The following is a 20,440-nucleotide window of genomic DNA, read 5'->3' as shown; positions in this document are numbered from 1 at the left end:
ACTCTCAGCTACTTCTCCAGCAACATGTCTACCTGCATGTTAGTAAGTTCCACCATGATGATAATGGTCTAAACCTCTGAAACTGTAAGGTAACCCAGTTAAATGTTTTCCTTTATAATAGTTGCCATGGTTATAATGTCTCTTCACAGCAATAGAAACTCTAAGGCAACCATATAAACATGGTAAGATGATACATGTCTGTAATTCTATACTTAGTAGGTAGAGCAAAAGGTTCAGGAGTTCAAACTATCCTCAGTTACAAATTGAGTCTGAAGCCAGTCTAGGCTACATAAAACCTTGTCTCAATATTTTTCTTCATTTATTTTTATTTTATGTACGAAGGTACTTTGCCTGCATCTATGTCTGTGCACAAGGTTCATGCCTGGTGCTAGTGGAGATGAGAAGAGGCTGTCAGATCCCCTGGAACTAGAATTACACATAGTTGGTTGTGAGCTGCCACATAGGTCCTGGAATTGAACAGGGGTCCTCTGGAATAGCAGCCAGTGCTTTTAACTGCTATACCATCTCTCCAGCCTATTTTCATTTTCATGTTGAAGAAGAAGAAAGGAGGCGAAGGAGAAAGAAGAGGAAGAAGATGATGAAGCAGCAGCAGCTGAGGCCACCTATGTCATAGATTTGAATGACTACCTCTATTATCTGAATGCTGCCACAAGATCACAGTGGCTACCTGTCCACTGTTCATTATTTCTTTTTCTTTTTCTTTTTTTTTTGGGGGGGGGGAGGCGGTTTCAGTGTAGCCCTGGCTTCCCTGGAACTCATACTGTAGACCAAGCAAGCCTCAAACTCAGAGATCCACCTGCCTCTGTCTCCCAAGCCTGGCATTAAAGGTGTGCATCACCGTGTCTGGCCCACTGGTGTTTCTCTCTCTCTCTTTTTCTTTAAGATTTAATTATTATGTATACAGTGTTCTGCCTACACACCAGAAGAGGGCACCAGATCCCATTATGGACGGTTGTGAGCCACCATATGGTTACTGGGAATTGAACTCAGGATCTCTAAAAGATCAACCAGTGCTCTTAACCTCTGAGTCATCTCTCCAGCCCCCTACTGGTGTTTCTAATCATGATATCAGGAGGAGACAGAGGTGACACAGGAAAAGAGAAGAGATGGCCACACAGGCACATCCAACTCAAAACAAAGCGTTCCTGGGGGTTAGAGAGATGGCTCAGTGGTTAAGAGTACCTGAGCTTAGTTCTCAGCACCCACATCAAGCAGTTCACAGCTACCAGTAACAGGAGCTCCAGTGGGATCCAACAGGCACTAGCACAAACTCATACAAAGACACACATACACACAATTAAAACAAACCTATTGAAGTTTTAAAAAGCAAAGTATTCCAGATGTCAAGTGTCTTAGTTATGTTTCTATTGCTGTAAAAAAGACCATGACCAAAAACAACTTTGGTGTGTGGGAGTTCAGCTACAGCCTACAGTTCATCATGCAGGGAAGTCAGGGAAGGAACTCAAGGCAGGAACCTGGAAGCAGGAACTGAAGCATGGACCATGGATAAGTGCTGCTTACTGGCTTGCTCTTTCTGCTTCCTTTCTTTTTATTTTATATCTTTTATTTTATCATATGAATGTTTTGCCTGAATGTATGTCTGTTCATCATGTGTGAACTGCCCTGTGAAGATCAGAAGACGGCATCAGATCCCCTAGAACAGGAGTTACAGGCTTCTGTGAGCCCGTATGGGTGTTGGGAATTGAATCCTAGTCATCAGCAAAAGCAGCTAGTGCTTTTAACTTTTGAGCCATCTCTACCTCCCTCTTTGCTTTCTTTTAACCATACGACCATCTGTCCAGGGAGAGCATGGTCCACAGTAGGCTCGACTTTCCCACATCAATTATCAATCAAAAAAAAAAAGTTCCACAGACTTGCCTATAGGCCAATCTGTTGGAGGCATTTTCTCAGTTGAAGTTCCCTCTTCTCTGATGACTCTAGTTTGTATCAAGTAGAGAAAAAAAACTAACCAACACACACCAGAAGTAGTGATGCATGCCTATAATCCCAGTACTTAGTTGTCTGAGGCAATGTATTGAGAGCTTCAGGCTAACCTGGGATACACAGTTAATGCAAAACTAGACAGTATATACTACAAGCAAAAAAGAGTACCTCACAACATTCCCTACTGTATTTCATCTGTGGTTTAAGACTGGTTATTTTCACGAATCATTTCCAACACCTTATTGTTAGTAAATAACCATAAATGTCTATCAGAAGTTTGACATTGTATACATATATAATACATGCATACATACATATAAATCAGATCGATATGTTGAAAAGTTATTTGCACTCCACTGTTCATTGCAGCATTATCCACAATGCCAAGATATAAAACTTAAGAGTCATCATAAGATGAATGGATAAAGAAAATTCAGTAAAACCAGGCATGATGGTGCATATCTATAGTCACAGCATTTAGGATTTGGAGACAGGAGGATCATATATTAAAAATCAGCCTCAACTTTATGAGTTTGAAGCCAGCTTAGGCTACATGAGACCCTGCCTCAAAAAATAAAAAGAAACATATAGATAAACAGCAGACTGCTACAAAGTCATAAAAGAAATGTTGAATTTGTGAAAACTTAAAATGAACTCAGAGGATACAATGTTAAGTGAGATAAGCCAGGCACAAAAGACAAAACCACAGCAATGTCTCTTCTAGAGGGAGCTAGAGACTGTGCCCACAGACAGAATGTGCAGTGCTGGTTCCCAGGGTCTGGGGAACTGGTGAAGCAGAGATCACAAAGATCACAAAGTATCAGGTAGAAAGGAAAAGTGGTATCAGAGTGCTCCTGTGCTGCAGTAAGCACCAGGACTTGCAGCAGCCTGCAGTGTGTGGGGGACTGCCTGGAGCATGCTGAGGCTTCCCATCACAAGACTGGCACATTTGACATGACAAGCCACCGCCCAGGGTACATACGTCCCCCACAGTATGTTGTACACAGCAAACGTATAATTTTACTTTATTAAGAAAAAGAATGTGTGGGGGGAGGGGGAGAGGGGCGGGAGGAGGGGGAGGGAAATGGGAGGCGGAAAATTTTTTTTTCAATAAAAAAAAAAAGAAAAAGAATGTGGCGATTAAATGAGTATTCCATGCTACATTTATGATATACTATTAAACTAGCCATCAAAACAACAGACTGGGTTAAAAACAACAATATCTTTGACAATAACAGCAATTCCCATGATCAACCATCATGCTCAAAAGCTGTAAATAAAGCTAACTGCTGCAAAGTGGGATATGTCAAAAATGTTTCCTGTATTGGTCTTGTGATTTGAATTCTCTTAGCTCTATATAGCATTATGGCATTTAACTTATAGCTTTGTAATTGCTTGAGAGCAATAAGGAAGAGAATTTCTATCCATCACCTCAGGAGGCTGGAGAGGATTCTCAAACTAAAAATTATTTGAATCACCATGTTAGAAGAGCTATGGGAAAGCTTAAGAGACCTGCGCCTGCCTATAAACCCTGAACTAGAAATACAAAAAAAAATCAGTTGGTGCACACCTTTAATCTCAGCACTCAGGAGACAGAGGCAGGCAGATCTCTGAGTTCGAGGCCAGCTTTGTCTATGGAAATGAGTTCCAGGACAGCCAGAGCTACACAGAGAAACCCTGTCTCAAAAAAAAAAAAAAGAAAGAAAAAAGAAATACGAAAGTCCACCCCCCTGTCACTGTCCTAAGAAGTAAGGAGCCTAGTTAGGCCTGAAGTCAGACAGCCTTGCAACTAAGGCAACACTTCAGCCAACCTTGCAGGATTAATTAACCACCAGAGTTAATCATTTCAGAAAGAGAAAACGAGTGCAGAGACTCAGGCAAAGGAAGTGCCCTTCTAACAAGGACAAATAAACACTTGGCATGGTGGTACAGCCTACAGTCCCAGCACTGTGTGAAATGGGGTAGGATCCCAAGTTTGAGACCAGCTTAGGCTATGTAGAAAGTAGACCAAGCGGCAAGCTTGAGGCCAGCATGTCAGGCTAAGAAAGTTAATAAAACTAATAAAACTGTCCTTATGATGATGGGAAGTCACCAGCAGTTTAGATATTTTAGAAAGATTGTGTGGAAAATCCAGGAAGCCAAACTCGTGTAAGATTAGGTCTGAGGCCGGGCAGTGGTGGTGCACGCCATTAATCCCAGCACTCGGGAGGCAGAGGCAGGCAGATCTTTGTGAGTTCGAGGTCAACCTGGTCTACAAGAGCTAACTCCAGAACAGGCTCCAAAGCTAAAGAGAAATCCTGTCTCAAAAAACAAAAAACAAAAACAAAAACAAAAGTATTCATCTCTAGTCTTCCATAGAGTGGTCACTGAACGGTGCCATCAACTCAGTACTAGCCCAGATTCTTGTGAGTTTCACAAATCCCCTCTCCTATTTTAACGAATATTTTAGGCTAGATGTGATGGTATCAGCATACCTTTAATCCCAGCACTCAGGAGGCAGAGGCAAGTGGATCTCTATGACTTTGAGGTCAGCCTGATCTAAAAAGTGAGTTCCAGGACCACCAAGACTGTTTTAAAAAAACAAAAAAAAACAAAAAACAAAAAACAAAAAAAACCACTTTATCTTGAAAAACCAAAATAAATAAATGAATAAATAAATAAATAAAAAATAAAGAGGCAGACTTGGAATATAGCTCACTGGCAGAGAGCTTGCCTAGCATACACAAGGCACTGAGTTTGATTTCCAGCAACAGAAAGAAAAACAAATGTAGTTCAATCTTTTTTAAAAGTATTTTTACACTTATTTATTTATAGGCAAAGATGTACAAGTGGAAGAGAACAACTCTCCTATCATGTGATCCCAGGGTCAAACATAGGTCATTAGACTTGATGGCAATCACCTGTGCCCACAGAGCCATCTCTCAGGCCCTGTAATTAAATCTAATGGCCTAAGTTGTACACGGTGGTGCACAGCACCACAGTGCCAGCACTGGGAAGGTAAGTGAGGCAGGAGACCTCGGGTTTGGGTTCCAATAGTGAGCCAACCTAGGTTGCCTTGTCTCAAACAATAAAGAAGACAAAGCCTCTGTAGGCAGGAGCTCTTAACCAAATGCAGGACATAAAGGACTTGCTTTTGAGGAGGTCCCAGACAAGAAATTACCCCATTCTTCTCTGGCAGACTACCTGCTTGCTCACCCAAACAGAACCATGCCTTAGGCACTGAAGATCTTTTACCAGCATCCATGTCAACTGCTCACCACCACCCACACTCTCTCTGTCCATAATACACCTTATGGACCTGCTTGTCCTGGGCCTTCACCACGTCTACTAAAACTGCTCGTAACTCAGGGTTAGAAAACTTGAAGCTATACACTGGGCATGGAGGCACACTCCTTTCATCCCAGCAGAGGCAGAAGGATCTCTCTGAGTGTGAGGCCTGCCTGGTCTACATAATAGAGTAGCTATGTAAGCAAACCAAGGTGAAAGCCCTGTGAAGTCAAGAACCCTGCAGGTGATGTTGTTAAGATAAGTTTATCTAAATTTGCATTTTTATAAACTAGATTTTCATAAAGAGAACATAATTTCACTTTTCCTTTTATTCTAGCATTGGGAACTGACCATAGGACCTCATATACTATCAGGAGGCAAGCACTCTACCACTGAGCTATATCCTTAGTCCTAGGCATATTTTAAAGTGCCTTTATTTATTATTATTATTATTATTATTATTATTATTATTATTTGGTTTTTCGAGACAGGGTTTCTCTGTGGTTTTGGAGCCTGTCCTGGAACTAGCTCTTGTAGACCAGGCTGGTCTCGAACTCACAGAGATCCGCCTGCCTCTGCCTCCCAAGTGCTGGGATTAAAGGCGTGCGCCGCCACCACCACCCGGCTTAAAGTGTCTTTAAAACAGACTAAAGCTCGGTCATTGCTCTGGAGACAGAAGCAGGAGGATCATAGGTTTGAGGTCAGACTGAAATACATATGGAGACTCTGTCTTCAAAAGAGGGGGTGGGAAAATAAGAGCACACCTGGAAGACACTATTTTTTTTTTTTGGAAGATACTATTATAATAGTTATTTTCATGCCCACATACAGATACTAGGAAGCTTTTAATGTAAATGGCTAGAAAATTAAGCTACAGGACACATAGGTCTCTCACATAGTCTTTTATAGCCTCTAACATTTAAAAAAATTAATTACATTTAGAGTGTGTGTGCGTGCACGTGCCTGCACGCGAGCGCAAGGAGGTCAGAGAACTATTTGCAGGGAGGTTGCTTCTCTGCCTCCACTTGCAGGTCCTGAAGACCAAACTCAGAGCACCAGCACTTGTATATACTGAGCCATCTCACTGCCCCTGTAGCTCTTTAAACCCCTAAAAAAACAGAAACAAAAGTCATTCTTAGCTTGTTGACCATTTAAAATCACCATGGGACAATCCCTGAATGTCAGCTGGGAACTGCTTTGTCCTAGTCACGTGTGGAGACATTTAAGAGCCCATGGACAGGGAAGGGCCGTGTCTAACAGAAGGATAAGTAAAGGCGAGAAGGCTTGTTGATCATGGTTGCAGACAACAGTGAGACTCTCCACCGTGAGTAAGCCTGTTCTCCATCCTATCTGTCAAGACTCTGCTCACATAAGCCACTCACAAGATCCGGCACTTACCAGTTTTTCTCCAAAGCAACCACAGTTGTCAATTCTTATTCCTCAATTCAAATTTAAAAACCAAAGTGGGGGGGCTGAAGAGATGGCTCAGAGGTTAAGAGCATTGCCTGCTCTTCCAAAGGTCCTCAGTTCAATTCCCAGCAACCACATGGTGGCTCACAACCATCTGTAATGAGGTCTGGTGCCCTCTTCTGGCCTGCAGGCATACACACAGACAGAATATTGTATACATAATTAATAAATAAATATTTTTAAAAAAAAACACCAAAGTGGGGGTCTGGAGAGACAGTTCAGAGGTTAGGAGCACTGGCTGCTATTCCAAAGGTCCTGAGTTCAATTCCCAGCAATCACATGGTGGCTCACAGCCATCTAGAGTGAGTTCTGGTGCCCTTTTCTGGCCTGCAGGTGTATATGAAGGCAGAACACTGCATGTGTAATAAATAAATCCTTTAAAAAAAAAAAAAAAAAAAGGCCGGGCGGTGGTGGCGCACGCCTTTAATCCCAGCACTTGGGAGGCAGAGGCAGGCGGATCTCTGTGAGTTCGAGACCAGCCTGGTCTACAAGAGCTAGTTCCAGGACAGGCTCCAAAACCACAGAGAAACCCTGTCTCGTAAAACCAAAAAAAAAAAAAAAAAAGTGATCACAAAATCAAGTTCTGCAAAAATCACTGGAAGTGTACACAGATAAATGTATGCTGATGGTGCTGTATGTCCCTGAAAGATAATCTCTAATTCAACAAAGAGATGTGATACCAAAATCATTTTTATATGTTTGCTTATTTTAGTGGTGGGGGAAGTGCATGTGCCATGGCGCATGTATGGTATCAGAGAATAACTTGAGGGGCTCAGTTCTCTCCCTCCACCATGTCGATGCCAGGGATCTAACCCAGGTTATCAGGTTTGGCAGCAGGAGCCTTTAACACTGACCCATCTCATCAGGCTATTAAGATACTTTGTAACATCAGTTTGCAGATGAAGAATGTGAAGATTTGGATATGACTTCTGTGACATCCCTTCACCAGCTGGGTGACCCTAGACACAGCAGGGCCCTAAAATTCTGTCCCAATTATTATTCACTGGATCTGTGACATTGTAATAATGAAACTCCTATAGGTCCACCAGCAGTACTTAGAAAAGAGTATCATGAGCTGGGAGGTGGTGGCGCACACCTTTAATCCCAGCACTTAGGAGGCAGAGGCAGGCAGATCTCTGAGTTTGAGGCCAGCCTGGTCTACAGAGCGAGATCCAGGACAGTCAGGGTTACACAGAGAAACCGTCTTGAAACATTCCACATCAAGAAAAAAAAAAAAAACATGAAAACACAAAGCAGGTGCAAGTGAGAAGGCACACACAACATGTGATGCAACTGCTGTTCCAAACACGAAAGCATAGCACTGTTTCCAGGGTTTCACAGAAGTTACTAAAAATCATGCCCACAAGGCTAGAAAGTGGGTGCTACTGTCTAAAATGCAAAGCAACCTAAGCCTGCCCAGCGCTCATGAACACAAAGCCACATTACCACATTGTGCCTAGATCAGCCCCGCCCCCATGGTTCATAACAAAGAGTCAAATTAAATAGCACTCTGCATTCTTTTCTCTGTCCTCTCTACTGCTGAGACACTACTTCCTGCTTAGCACAGCCTTGGTGCCACACACCTCTGCAGAGCTTTGGCTGGCACCTCCACACCCGATAGATACATCAGGTGCACATCAAGATAAATGGGTGAGAAGGAATCCCCAACCTGCCATATAAAAACGAGGTGCAACTTTATTTGACTTTGCATGAAACATAAAGCAACATGTTTCATCTGAAAGTTCTAGTGACAAAAGCCATGAGGGATCATTCTTTTTGTTTTGTTTTGTTTTATTTTTTGAGACAGCGTCTCTCCACGGAGCCCTGACTGTCCTAGAGTTGCCTATGTAACTAGGCTGACCTTGAACTCACAGAGCTCTACCTCCAAAGTGCTGGTGTGTGCCACCACACACAGCCTCACGAGGGACCTTCATTCAACTACTTTTGGCTCAGATCTTCCACTTAGTCCTCCTAAGGTCATGTGGAGGCTCCAGAGAGATGGGGGATAGGGGGAGAGGCTTTTATCTACTCCCATCTCTCAGTGGGCATCTCCTCCTTGGCGGGGTAGAGTGGGAATAGGCTGCTGCCATGAGTAAACTTGTATGCACACCTGTTCAGACTAAATGTTCAGAAGCATCAAGGAGTATATGCAAAGCAAAAAGACAAAGCCGACCTTGAATACTAGTGAAACTGTGAAGCCTGAGACACAAAGCCCTTGTCTGTAAAACAGCAGAAACACTACACGACACTTCACTTGGGAAAACCTCAGCACGAGTAACTGGCATAACAGGATAGTTCCCATCACATGAAAACATCAGAACTTATTATCAGTTTTTTTTTCTGACTCTCACAGACTGATTAAAGGGAATCAAAACCAGTTTAATTCAATAAGCACTAAAGCCAGTAAATGCTGATCCCAATGGCTATCACCAGCTCCTCTGCTCCAGAGGTCAAAGTCTCATTGAACTAAAGACTCTTTATCAGCAGCTCTGTATGCCGGTATGCATTACTTAGCAATGTCGCTAGCAGGAATTTATCCCAAAGATAATACTGGGTACATGGAAAATAAGATGTAACAATAATGACCTATAATCAACCATAATTACGATACAACCAAGTATACTATTATTCAATAAGGAAAGATAAAGCTGGGCTGGTGAGGTGGCTCAGCACATAAAATGCTTGCCAAGCAAGCCCAACAACCTGAGTTTGGTCTCTGGATCCCACATAAAGGTGGAAGGGTTTCCCACGTGTAGGCTTCTGCAGAATTTCTGGGAGTTTCAACTTTATTATTAACAACACTGATTTTACATGCTCATGCACTAGTACTTTGCTAGACCTTTTGTCTGTCATAAAGATATGCAAATAAAGTTAGCATACACCAACTCGAAGGCTTTGTTTAATGACTAGTATTTGGAACAATATCTCTTTCCATTTGGTCTAGGAAATGTTTTGTAGAAAAAAACCCTAAAATACCATAATCTGTTTCTTATGTTGTTGTTCTTACTGTTTTTACTCATTGCTTTCTGCTGTTGCAAGAGGGTGTCTTACCACTAAGTAGCCCAACTGGCACAGAACTCTCTTGTAGCATAGGCCGATTTCAAACTAAATTCCTCAGTCTACAGAATGCTCAGATTACAAATATGTTAACACAAACTTGGTTGTCTTTTAACAATTAATAATAAAAAAGGTCAATTTTCAAACTAAAAAAAAGTGGAAGAGAGAAGTAGCTCAACAAAGTTGTTCTCACTCCACACCACATACATAACACATATTTAAATATATATTTATATAAATAATGCGTATGATAGAAATATAGCTGGTCTTTTGGATTTTTGTTTGTTTGTTTGTTTGGAATTGTTTTGTTTCCAATAAAACCTCACTATGTTACACTGAAACTCACTCTGCAGACCAGGCTGGCCTCAACCTCACAGAGAGCCGCCTGCCTCTACCTCCCAAGTGCTGGGATTTAAAGGCTTGCGCCACCGTGCCTGGCAGTTGACTTCATCTTTTTAACACTTTATTTTTCTTTTTCTAGCATGAAACATGCACAACTTTTAAATCAGTGACTTCCAACTTTAAAGGTTTTTAGACATAATGTCTTTTGGTTCTTTTAATACCATGAAGTATGAAATTATCTCAATTTATACCTCAGGAGGCGATGTCCACAATGCTCCAGCTTCCAAAGACAGAACAGTCTACTCCAAGCTGCCTGGCCTCCAGCTGGACTCCTTCCACCACAGCTGAGGTTCTTCAGCCTTTTTCAGCAGGTTTTCGCACCTTCCCACTGTCCCTCACCCAGAGTCTCCTCCCCAGGGCACTTCCAGCAACAGTTTCTCATGACTGCTTCACACTGACATGTCATCTAACTCCTGCTACTCTGTCATCTCCCTGTAGGACTTTAAAGGCTTCTGGAGAGCAGAAGGGAGTCTCAGGCCATGTTTTCCTTAGATGATGCTGCACAGTGTAATTCTAAAACTACTGAAGAAATGTATCTATTAAGCCAGAGAAGACAGGCTTTCCCATCAATTCAGGGCTCTTCTGTTTGGCTTTTATTTTTATTTTTTTGAGACAAAAAAAGCTGAACTCTAACTCACTATGTAATGAGAACGACTCTGACGCATTCTCTTTCAGTGGATTTACTCCAGCTGAAGAACCATCCTACTAGTCTGCATCTATCACTCCTGCAGCTCTGTTTTCTGTTTTTGACAGTGGCACTGGGGGAAACAGGTCTACTCTTCTTCTTTTTTTTTTTTAATTTTATTTTTTCTGTGGCTGGCCATGTGAAGCTCTGCACACCTTTCCAGCACCACTCGCATGGAAAAGCTGCTCTCAGTGCCAGCTGTGATTTTTATCCCCTCCCAAACATTAATTCTTAAATCTCTACTCAACCAAACTGAGAGTTAATTCATCATTTATGCAACACATACTCACTGAGCATCTACTATGCCAGATACCGCAACTCATTCAACAAAGCCTCCATTAACTGTCAGCTTAGGGATAAAACTAACGGCAACAAAGGGGTTATGGGAAGGCATAATTCATCAATTTCAGGTCACAGACCAAAACTAGCCTGTTGCTTGTTTCTATAAATAAAAGTTTTAGACCAGGCTGGCCTCGAACTCAGTGATCCACCCGCCTCTGCATCTAGAGTGCTGGGATTAAAGGCGTGCGCCACCAACAACTAGCAGCCCTAACTATTTTTTTTGTTTGTTTTTTTGGGTTTTTTTTTTTTGTTTTGTTTTTCGAGACAAGGTTTCTCTGTGGTTTTGGAGCCTGTCCTGGAACTAGCTCTTGTAGACCAGGCTGGTCTCGAACTCACAGAGATCCACCTGCCTCTGCCTCCCGAGTGCTGGGATTAAAGGCGTGCGCCACCACCACCCGGCAGCCCTAACTATTTTAAGATAACAATATGCCATCTGGTCCTCATAACATTTTGTATTTGGTATATTTTTAATAATAACATATATTAAACAATATAATTTTATGCTAATCCTCAACTCAGGATATGAGAGATGCTTTTCTTTGTATCATCTATCACTGGCATCATAGTCTCATAATTACTAAAGCAGAAAACAGCATCAACACAACTAATAAAAACCTGTTTCCTACAGTTACAGAACTCTGGTGATCTTTAATACCTGCTCCACAAGAGCTCAGGGTAAGAGTATCTTCTGCCTGTTATGTGAGGCTGCGGGTTTAAGCCCTACTACTCACCTGACCCCTCCCCACACTAAAAAAAGAGAAATATACAGATATAGGTAGAATGATTAAGTACTGTCATAGTCTTTCTGGACTCCACTATGAGTCAGGTCCAGGTAGATTAAATGGCTGCTTATTCATAAGTGTCATGGCCTGTTATATCTGTCAATAAGTCACAACCCTAAACTCAATAAGTACTTGGATTTTCTTCATCTTTTTGTTTGTTGTTGTTATATTATAGTCTCTCCTTATTCTTTTTTTATTTTATACTTTATTGTTTTTAATTGAGGTATACTTTTTCCCCACTCCTTTTCCTTCCTCCCCTCCCCCTGCCCCCCATGCTCCCAATTTATTTAGAAGATCTTCTTTTTCTCCTTTCTAGGCAGATCCATATATTTCTCCCTTAGGGTCTTATTTGTTGTCTAGGTTCTCTGGGGTTGTAGACTGTAAGCTGGTTATTCTTTGCTTTATGTCTAAAATCCACGTATGAGTAAGTACATATTATATTTGTCTTTCTGGGTCTGGGTTACCTCATTCAGTATGGTTTTCTTCTAGTTCTGTCCATTTGCCCACAAATTTCAAGATGTCATTATTTTTTACTGCTGAGTAGTACTCCACTATGTAAATATACCACATTTTCCTTATCCATTCTTCAGTTGAGGAGCATCTAGGTTGTTTCCACGTTCTGGCTATCACAAATAATGTTCCTATGAACATGGCTGAGCAAATGTCCTTGTGGTATGATTGAGCATTCTTTGGGAATGTGCCCAAGAGTGGTATTGGTAGCTTACAGTATGGGAAAGGAGCTTCATCAATCCTACATCTGACAGAGGACTGATTTCCAAAATATACAAAGAACTCAGGAAACTAGACATCAAAAGAATAACCCAATAAAAAAAAAGGGGGGGGTACAGACCTAAACAGAGAACTCTCAACAGAGGAATCTCAAATAACCAAAAGATACTTAGGGAAATGTTCAACACCCTTAGCCATCAGAGAAATACAAATCAAAACAACTCTGAGATACTATCGTATACCTGTCAGAATGGCCAAGATCAAAAACACTGATGACAGCTTATGCTAGAGAGGATGTGGATAAGGGGAATACTCCTGCATTGCTGGTGGGAGTGCAAACTGGTACAGCTGCTTTGGATGTCAGTATGACAATTTCTCGGAAAATTTGGACTCAATCTACCTCAAGATCCAGCAATACAATTTTTCATCTACTCTTGTTAGGTTTTGTTGTTGTTGTTTTGTTTTTAGGAGTTATTTTTTATTTGGGCTTTTGAGGTTTTGTTTTAGGTTTATGAGCATTTAGTCTCTACATGTATGTGTGTGCCCCACTTTTGTGCCTGGTGAGGAGGCCAGAAGAGGGTGTCGGGTCCCTGGACCTGGAATTACAGATGGCTATGAGCCACTATGTGGTCTTGGGCCCTCTGCAAGATCAGCAAGTGTTCTTAATTGCTGAGCCATTTTTCCAGCCCCTTGCTCTTGGGTTTTTTGTTTTGGTTTGGTTTGGTTTTGGTTTATTGTTGCTGCTGTTGGCTGTTGTCTTACTAAGTAACTGGGAATGGCTTTACATTCCTGATCTTCCTGCCTGAGACTCCAAACACTGGGACAAGAGGAACTCGTCACCACATCGCCAGCTTCTTTTTAAAGATAAGATGTCCGTCCCTATACAGTCCCTGAATTTGTTTTTTTTTTTTAAATATTTATTTATTACATATACAATATATTGTGTCTGTATATGCCTGCAGGCCAGAAGAGGGCACCAGACCTCATTACAGATGGTTGTGTGCCACCATGTGGTTGCTGGGAATTGAACTCAGGACCTTTGGAAGAGCAGGCAATGCTCTTAACCACTGAACCATCTCTCCAGCCCAGTCCCTGAATTTGTGTTTCTCATGCTTTAGCCTCCTGGATTAAGACCAGATTTTTTTCTTTTAAATAATTACCGGTATTTGGATCAAAAATAACCATAGAGTAGTAAAAATTTTGTATATGGCATTATCTTCCTTGAAGGAACATCGATCCAGTTGGAAAGCTATGCCAGGACCACACCACACAGGACCCTTAGAATAGTATGAGTTTGGAGAACTACTGAACTGTATCTATATACCATCACCTCATCTACAAATTGGTGCTACCATCTACCCTCTAGATTGGATGATAGAACTGTAGATGAGATGTGTATGAAAATGTTTTTGAGAGATAGCTCAGTGGTTAAGAGCACATACTGCTCTTGCTGAGGACCTGAGTTCGAATCACAGCACCTACATCAGGTAGCTCCAGGGGAATCTGATACTTCTGGCCTCTAAGGGCACTTGCATTCATGTGTATATAGTCCCCACTCACCCACTATACATAACTGAAATAATAATTAATCCTTGACACATAGTTCCTGCTCCTTTATCCTACTGAAGGAAAGGTGAAGTAGCAAGTTAAGGGTTAACTGGGGTGTGTCGCTATGCAGTGTAGCTATGCAAGGGATTCAGACAAAGGCCTATACCATCCCCCTTACCAGGCTATTTGTGAAATACAAAGCCTTGTTAAGGGGCTCAGACTTCTTTTCTTTGAGCATAAATGACAAAACACCATCCTCACTCATGAGTGACATATTAGAGCCAAGCACCTATCTGCCTGGCCTGACAGCCTCAAACTCAATAACAAAGACAACAGAACACCTGTGTGTTTCCTTCCTCTACCAACACAGACTGAACACTGCTATAATACCTGATAATTAAATGCCTCTAAGAGCTCTTTGGAGGAATTTTGGAAAAGTAACTATTTTTGCACAAACTGTATTTTAAAATCAATGATTAGCTGAAAAGGGCTCTCAGGAAAACCCTAATAGTAATGAAAGAAAAACATGACATTTCAGGCTTATATAACTTGACACCAGATGGAGTTTTCTGAACTATTAAGTTCATAAGAAAGAAAACTAGCTTAGGTAGAGGGCAGTTGAGGGAGTGTACACCAAAGCTTATAGACTGAACCAGTATCTGAAGGATCTAGAAAACACCAGACAGGAACAAGACTGCCACTCTTATTGGTGAGACTCAAAAAGGAATCTATTTAACAGAGTAATTAAAACAGAATCCACTTCGAGAGGGACATACAGTCTGAAGTTCTCAGTAGCAGTTAGTAACCTGTCTACATTAGCAATTAAAAGCATTCTCTGGAACTGGTTTGGTTTTGTTGCTTTGGGACCCTATCAGTATCACTGATGTAGGTAGTGACCTTGTCTTGTTTGTAAGGAAGAAGACACTGGGAACACTGCAATGGGAGCAGCAGACACATCCGCAGCTCTAAGCCACTGGTTAAAGACTTCTCAGGAATGGGTTCGAATTCATTTAAACCACTGGTTAAAGACTTCTCAGGAATGGGTTCGAATTCATCTAAGCCACTGGCTAAAGACTTCTCAGGAATGGGTTCGAATTCATCTAAGCCACTGGCTAAAGACTTCTCAGGAATGGGTTCGAATTCATCTAAGCCACTGGCTAAAGACTTCTCAGGAATGGGTTCACAATTCAGTCCAGCACATCGCATAGTCTGCAGCCTGGCTTTCTGGTGTCCCATCTGACCCTCCCACAATTCCAGCAGGCAGGCACTGTTATTCCCAAAGCTAGCATTTGAAAGATGAAGGACCCCAGGATTACAGACACCTATGAACTCTGTTTGTATGCAAACAGGGGGGAGGGGGGGCTTTATTCAATCCAGGCTACACGTGGTGCAAAGCTCATCTTCCAACTAGCTTGACCATAGCTTTCTACAACACAAAGACGCCTGCACGCAGCGGCAGGAGGTCATAGACAATGAGTCATTTCTTCCTACCTGCCCATTGACAGTCACTGTGGAGCCTCTCAGGGAGCAATTCCTAGGTACACATAACAAAAACACTTCAGGAACAGCTTCCCAGCCTTTTGGCTAAAATTCAAGAGTCTAAAGTCTTGAGACACCCACACCAAAGTTTTAAAATATAACTGTCATCTTATTATACACTCCAAATCTTGCGTGTAAAACAAAAATAAAAAATAAAAAAAGTGAGATTTCTCCTGGAGCTGGAAAAACTTGCAAAAATGCGAGGCTAGGATTGTCTGCTGTCCTTTAGCCCTTTATCCCCACTTCACAGCCGGTAGAGATAAAAAATACCTAATGGAAGGGGTAGAGACATGTCTTCCTTATTCTAGCCATTCGGCTGAAGGAACTAAATGAGATCGCTGTTCTACTGCCCTTTACAAATTTCAGAGTTATTAGGTGACAGTCAAAAAGGCAGCTGCAACCCGAGCACAGCGCCAGGAGAACGGGAGAACGCTGATTCAAATAACACTCATCACGACCCAGTCTCTGGCTCCTGTCAATTACACAAAAGAGTCAGCTATTAAATATTAACGGCATGCATTTGCGCTGGAGCCCTCCTGCTTGCTACCAATCTCTGTTATGAAAGGGAAAACTGTCCCCATTCGTCTAGGTGGAACCTCAGACCACTAGGATTCCCTTGGGTGTTATGTTCGTTCATTCTGCCTCTCTCAAGGGAGATGACAGAGCCACCCCACATCCCGGGGAGGAGAAAGGACGGGAGGGACCAAGCCGGGAGGAACCGGGTGCCTTGTCCCCCAGCTGTCAGCCGCAGGCCGGGAGGCGGGGCGCGGCTGGGCTCCGCTGTCCGCACAAAGGGAGTGGGCGAGCGGAGCGGTGAGCCTGCAGCCCCGATCCCGGCGGAGAGCACTTACCCAGCAGCAGCACGTTCTTCCCGGTCGGGAGCTTGGAGCGCGAGCGCGTGGAGACCTCGCTGAGGATGCAGGACCTAACAGGGAGCAAGGCGCAGGCTGAGGCCGGGCTCGGCCGAGGACGGGAACCGCCGGCCCCAGCTCCCGGGAGGCCCCGCCCGGCTCCCTGCTCCCGCGGGGCTCTGGGATCCCGAAGGCGTCCGCCCCGGAGAGGAGATAACCCGCGGGGGACCAGAGAGGGGTGCAGTCGTTACCAAAGGTTCTGTCCGTCCTCGTCGTCGCCCGCCGCGGGGCCGCCGCTGCCCGACGCCAGCTCGTTGGCCAGGGGCCCGCTGGCGTAAGTCGAAGCTAACCCGGGCGGGGATGAACCGAACGAGCCGACTCGCCCCACGGCCGCCATCTTGATCGGGAATCACACCACTCCTGACAGGGCTGAGAGAGCGAGGCGGCGGCGGCTGAGGGAACCCGGATATGGGCGTCCGGGGCTCAGGAGCTGACCGCGCCTGCGGGGGCGGGGACCAAGCCTGAGGGCGGGGTCTGGGGCGGGGCCGTAGGGAAACGCTGCTGCGCCTGCGCGGAAGACCAAGTCCAGGGACTGCGCATGCGCAGCTTGATGAGTTGCTTATTCTGTGGTCATGCTGCTTTTCCTCGAGTCTCCAACCTGAAACATTGCCCCGCGTGCATCACCGGTCACCCTGGCTGCAGCGGTAGAGCGGGCAGTATGTATCAGGTGGAAACCTAGTACTGACGTGGATACTGCGCTGCCCACCATTCAGTCGGTCCAAGCGGGGTCGGCAGCCTTCACTGAGCCCAGGTACAAACCGACTGTTCCTGTCCCCGCCGCCCGGGTTGGAGTCTTCCTATCGTCCTTTATTTCTGGATTTCTCTCTGCATTCTCAAGGGGCGATGAGTACCTCAAGCTGGACCCACATCTGGAGCCGGTTCTTTCAGTTTCTATGCAACTGATGACAGATGAATGTTGGCAGCACTTGTAAAATTAGTGGTCTTGATGGATTTGTGTTTGGTTTTTTTGTTTGTTTCAGGTGGGGATCTCATGTCACCCAAACTGGACCCTTAACTGATCTTACTGCTTGCTTGTCCCAAGTGCTGAGGTTTTCAGGTGAACATCACCATGCCGGCTTCTGATCTTGATGTCTGAAATGTCCCCCGTGAGATTGTTAAGACCCCACCCTACCTCCTGGCCCCAACACAAGTCTTTCCATCACTGTAGTTAATATAGCAAGCCCATAGAACCTAAGCTAGCACCCAGATAATTCTCTGTTAGAATTTTATTGGCTAAATAGATTGGAACGTCTGAGAGCCATCTCTTTAGGCTCATGTCATGTAAGAACAATTGCTGAAAATAGTAGTTTTTACGTATTTGAAGATGGCTTGCTCACGTGACCTGAACAATGCTGTTAAGCTAGCAAGAAAGCCCATCGCTAAGCATTTTGCTACAGGTCACTTTGCACTAATAGACTCTGTGGGCTGACTAACCTAGGTTCAGTTTATTGGCTTTGTAACCTCACAACTTACCCTCTCTGAGTCTCAGGTTTTTACTGTAAGGTGGGGATAAAAGGAAGGCTAAATAAGATGATTCGTGTAAAGAGTTAAAATATTTCCTAGAAAATCGTAAGTTTAATAATTAATGTTAATTATTGTTTTGTTTTTATTTTTAAACCTTTTTATAAAGATGTATTTATTTTTGGCAGAGCAGTGGAGGTGCATGCCTTTAATCCCAGCACTCGAGAGGCAGAGACAGGCAGATCTCTGAGTTTGATGCCACCCTGATCTACAGAGTGAGTTCCAGGACAGCCAGGGCTACACAGAGAAACCCTATCTGAAAAAAAAAAAAAAAAAAAAAGATGTATTTATTTTTATTTTATGTGTACTTTGCCTGGATGCTGGATATATGTCTCTGTACCACATGCATGCCTGTGCCTGGTGCCAGTGGAGGCCAGAGGAGAACATTGAATGTTCTGGAATCGGAGTTGCAGACTGTTGTGAACTGCCATGTGCATGCTGGGAATCAAAGCTAGGTCCTCTGGATGAGGAGCCAGTGATGGAATGTCCTTCTGTGTATGTGTTGTTTTTATTGGCTAATGAATAAAGAAGCTACTTTGGCCTAAGGCAGGGCAGAATATAGCCAGGCTGGAAGAGATACAGAGAGAAAGAAGGCAGAGTCAGAAAGACATGATGTAGCTGCGCAAGAAGGTAACAAACCACCAGCCTTGTGGTAAAATATAAATTAATATAAATGGGTTAATTTAAGATGTAAGAGTTAGTTACCTGAGCTAATAGGCCAAACAGTGTTGTGATTAATATAGTTTCTGTGTGATTATTTGGGTCAGGGAGGCCAGGAAACGAATGAGCAGGGTCGTTTACAAGCCAGTGCTCTTAACTGCTGGGCCATCTCTCCAACCCTGTCAAATAATCTCTGTGTGTGAGTTGCGAGTCAGTCTCCACCTTCCACCTTGCTTGAGACAGGGTCTCTTGTGGTTGGTTTATTTGTAGTTTGCTAGTGCAATCTGCCAGTTAGTTGACCCTAAAGAGTCCAAAGATTCGTTCATCTGCCTTTGCCTCCCACTTGATGTAGAAACACTGCTCATCTAGCTTTATGTGGATTCTAGGCATCTTCACTGAGCCCTCAAGCTGCAAGCACTTCCCCCACAGAGCCATCTCCCCAGCCCATTTTACTGATGTGTTAGACTAGCTACTGCTGGCTTTGACTCTCCTGTGTCAATGATGACGACAATGAGCCACTGATCTTCCTGCCTCCAACCTCTCAAGTGCTGGAACTACAAGTGAAAACCACCTCACCTAGTTAATTATTCTTACTGTCTTTTCTTAACCTTTCAAATCATATCTTGCCAAGCCCTGGTAAAGGTGGCTTGAATTTCTAGAGCTAAAATCCATGCCATTGTGATTAGGGAAAGAACCAGAGCCTGCTGTGGGATTATGTTCTTGTACACTGTGAAGATTTGTCACTCATATTGGTTTAGTAAAATGTTACTTGGCCAGTAGCCAGGCAAGAAGTAAAGGCAGGGCAACCAGACTAGGAGAATTCTGGGAAGAGGAAAGGCAGAATGACAGTCACCAGCCAGATTCAGGGGGAGCAAAATGAGAAAAGGCACCAAGTCACATGGCTAAACATAGACCTGAATTATAGGTTAGTTTAAGGTGTAAGAGCTAGTTAGTAATAAGCCTCATCTAACAGGCCAACAAGTTTATAATTAATATGAGCCTCTTGGGCTTTGTTGGGAATGAATGACTGAGGGACTGAGCAGGACAGAAACTTCCTACTAGAAGAGCCCTCCCTTTGATTCTAGGTTTCCCATGATGCCAAACAACCTGGAGCCTCCCAAGTCACAGCCACAAAGGAAAACTCTGTAGAGCTGTGGCCCCTCTGAGAGATGATTCACCTTCTGCTCTACTTCGTTGCTTCAGTCATCTCTCCTCGGAGCATTTTCTCAATTGTGTTTGTGCCCAGCATTATGGTTTCCCTACCAGATTTGCTTTGTCCGAGAAGTGTTTACTTTCCTAACAATGGCAGACCTTCAGAAGGCTAATTAAAGGCTTAAACTGAGGTCAAAGTTGTATTCCTCTGGGGCAGGGGATGTAGATCAGTTGGTAGACTGCCAGTCTCCCATGCATGAAGCCCTGAGTTCAATCCCCAGCACAGAATACACCAGGAGGAGTGGCATAGGCCTATAATCCCAGCATTTGGGAGGTGGAAGCAGGAGAACGGTAAATTCAAGGTCATCCTCAGATACACAGGCAACTCAAGGGCACCCTGGGCTACATGT

General features: G+C 43.5%; 1 protein-coding gene across 1 annotated transcript in view; it reads right to left on the bottom strand.

The window, feature by feature from the left end:
* Dync1li1 (dynein cytoplasmic 1 light intermediate chain 1) overlaps nucleotides 1–17,122 on the bottom strand; it is a 41,644-nt gene extending 24,522 nt beyond the window's left edge. Inside the window, exons 1-2 of the mRNA XM_057768778.1 lie at nucleotides 16,889–17,122; nucleotides 16,638–16,711 (exon numbers count right to left, since the gene is read on the bottom strand). Coding sequence (XP_057624761.1) covers nucleotides 16,638–16,711; nucleotides 16,889–17,034 — 220 coding nt within the window. The 5' untranslated portion in view covers nucleotides 17,035–17,122. The remainder of the gene's footprint in view (nucleotides 1–16,637; nucleotides 16,712–16,888) is intronic.
* Nucleotides 17,123–20,440: the final 3,318 nt, after the last annotated feature.

Source organism: Chionomys nivalis, chromosome 4 (assembly GCF_950005125.1).
Source record: "Chionomys nivalis chromosome 4, mChiNiv1.1, whole genome shotgun sequence".
In the NCBI taxonomy this organism is placed as follows: Eukaryota; Metazoa; Chordata; class Mammalia; order Rodentia; family Cricetidae; genus Chionomys; species Chionomys nivalis.
The sequence above is the reverse complement of the archived record's forward strand: the minus strand, read 5'-3'. Positions and strand labels throughout refer to the sequence as shown.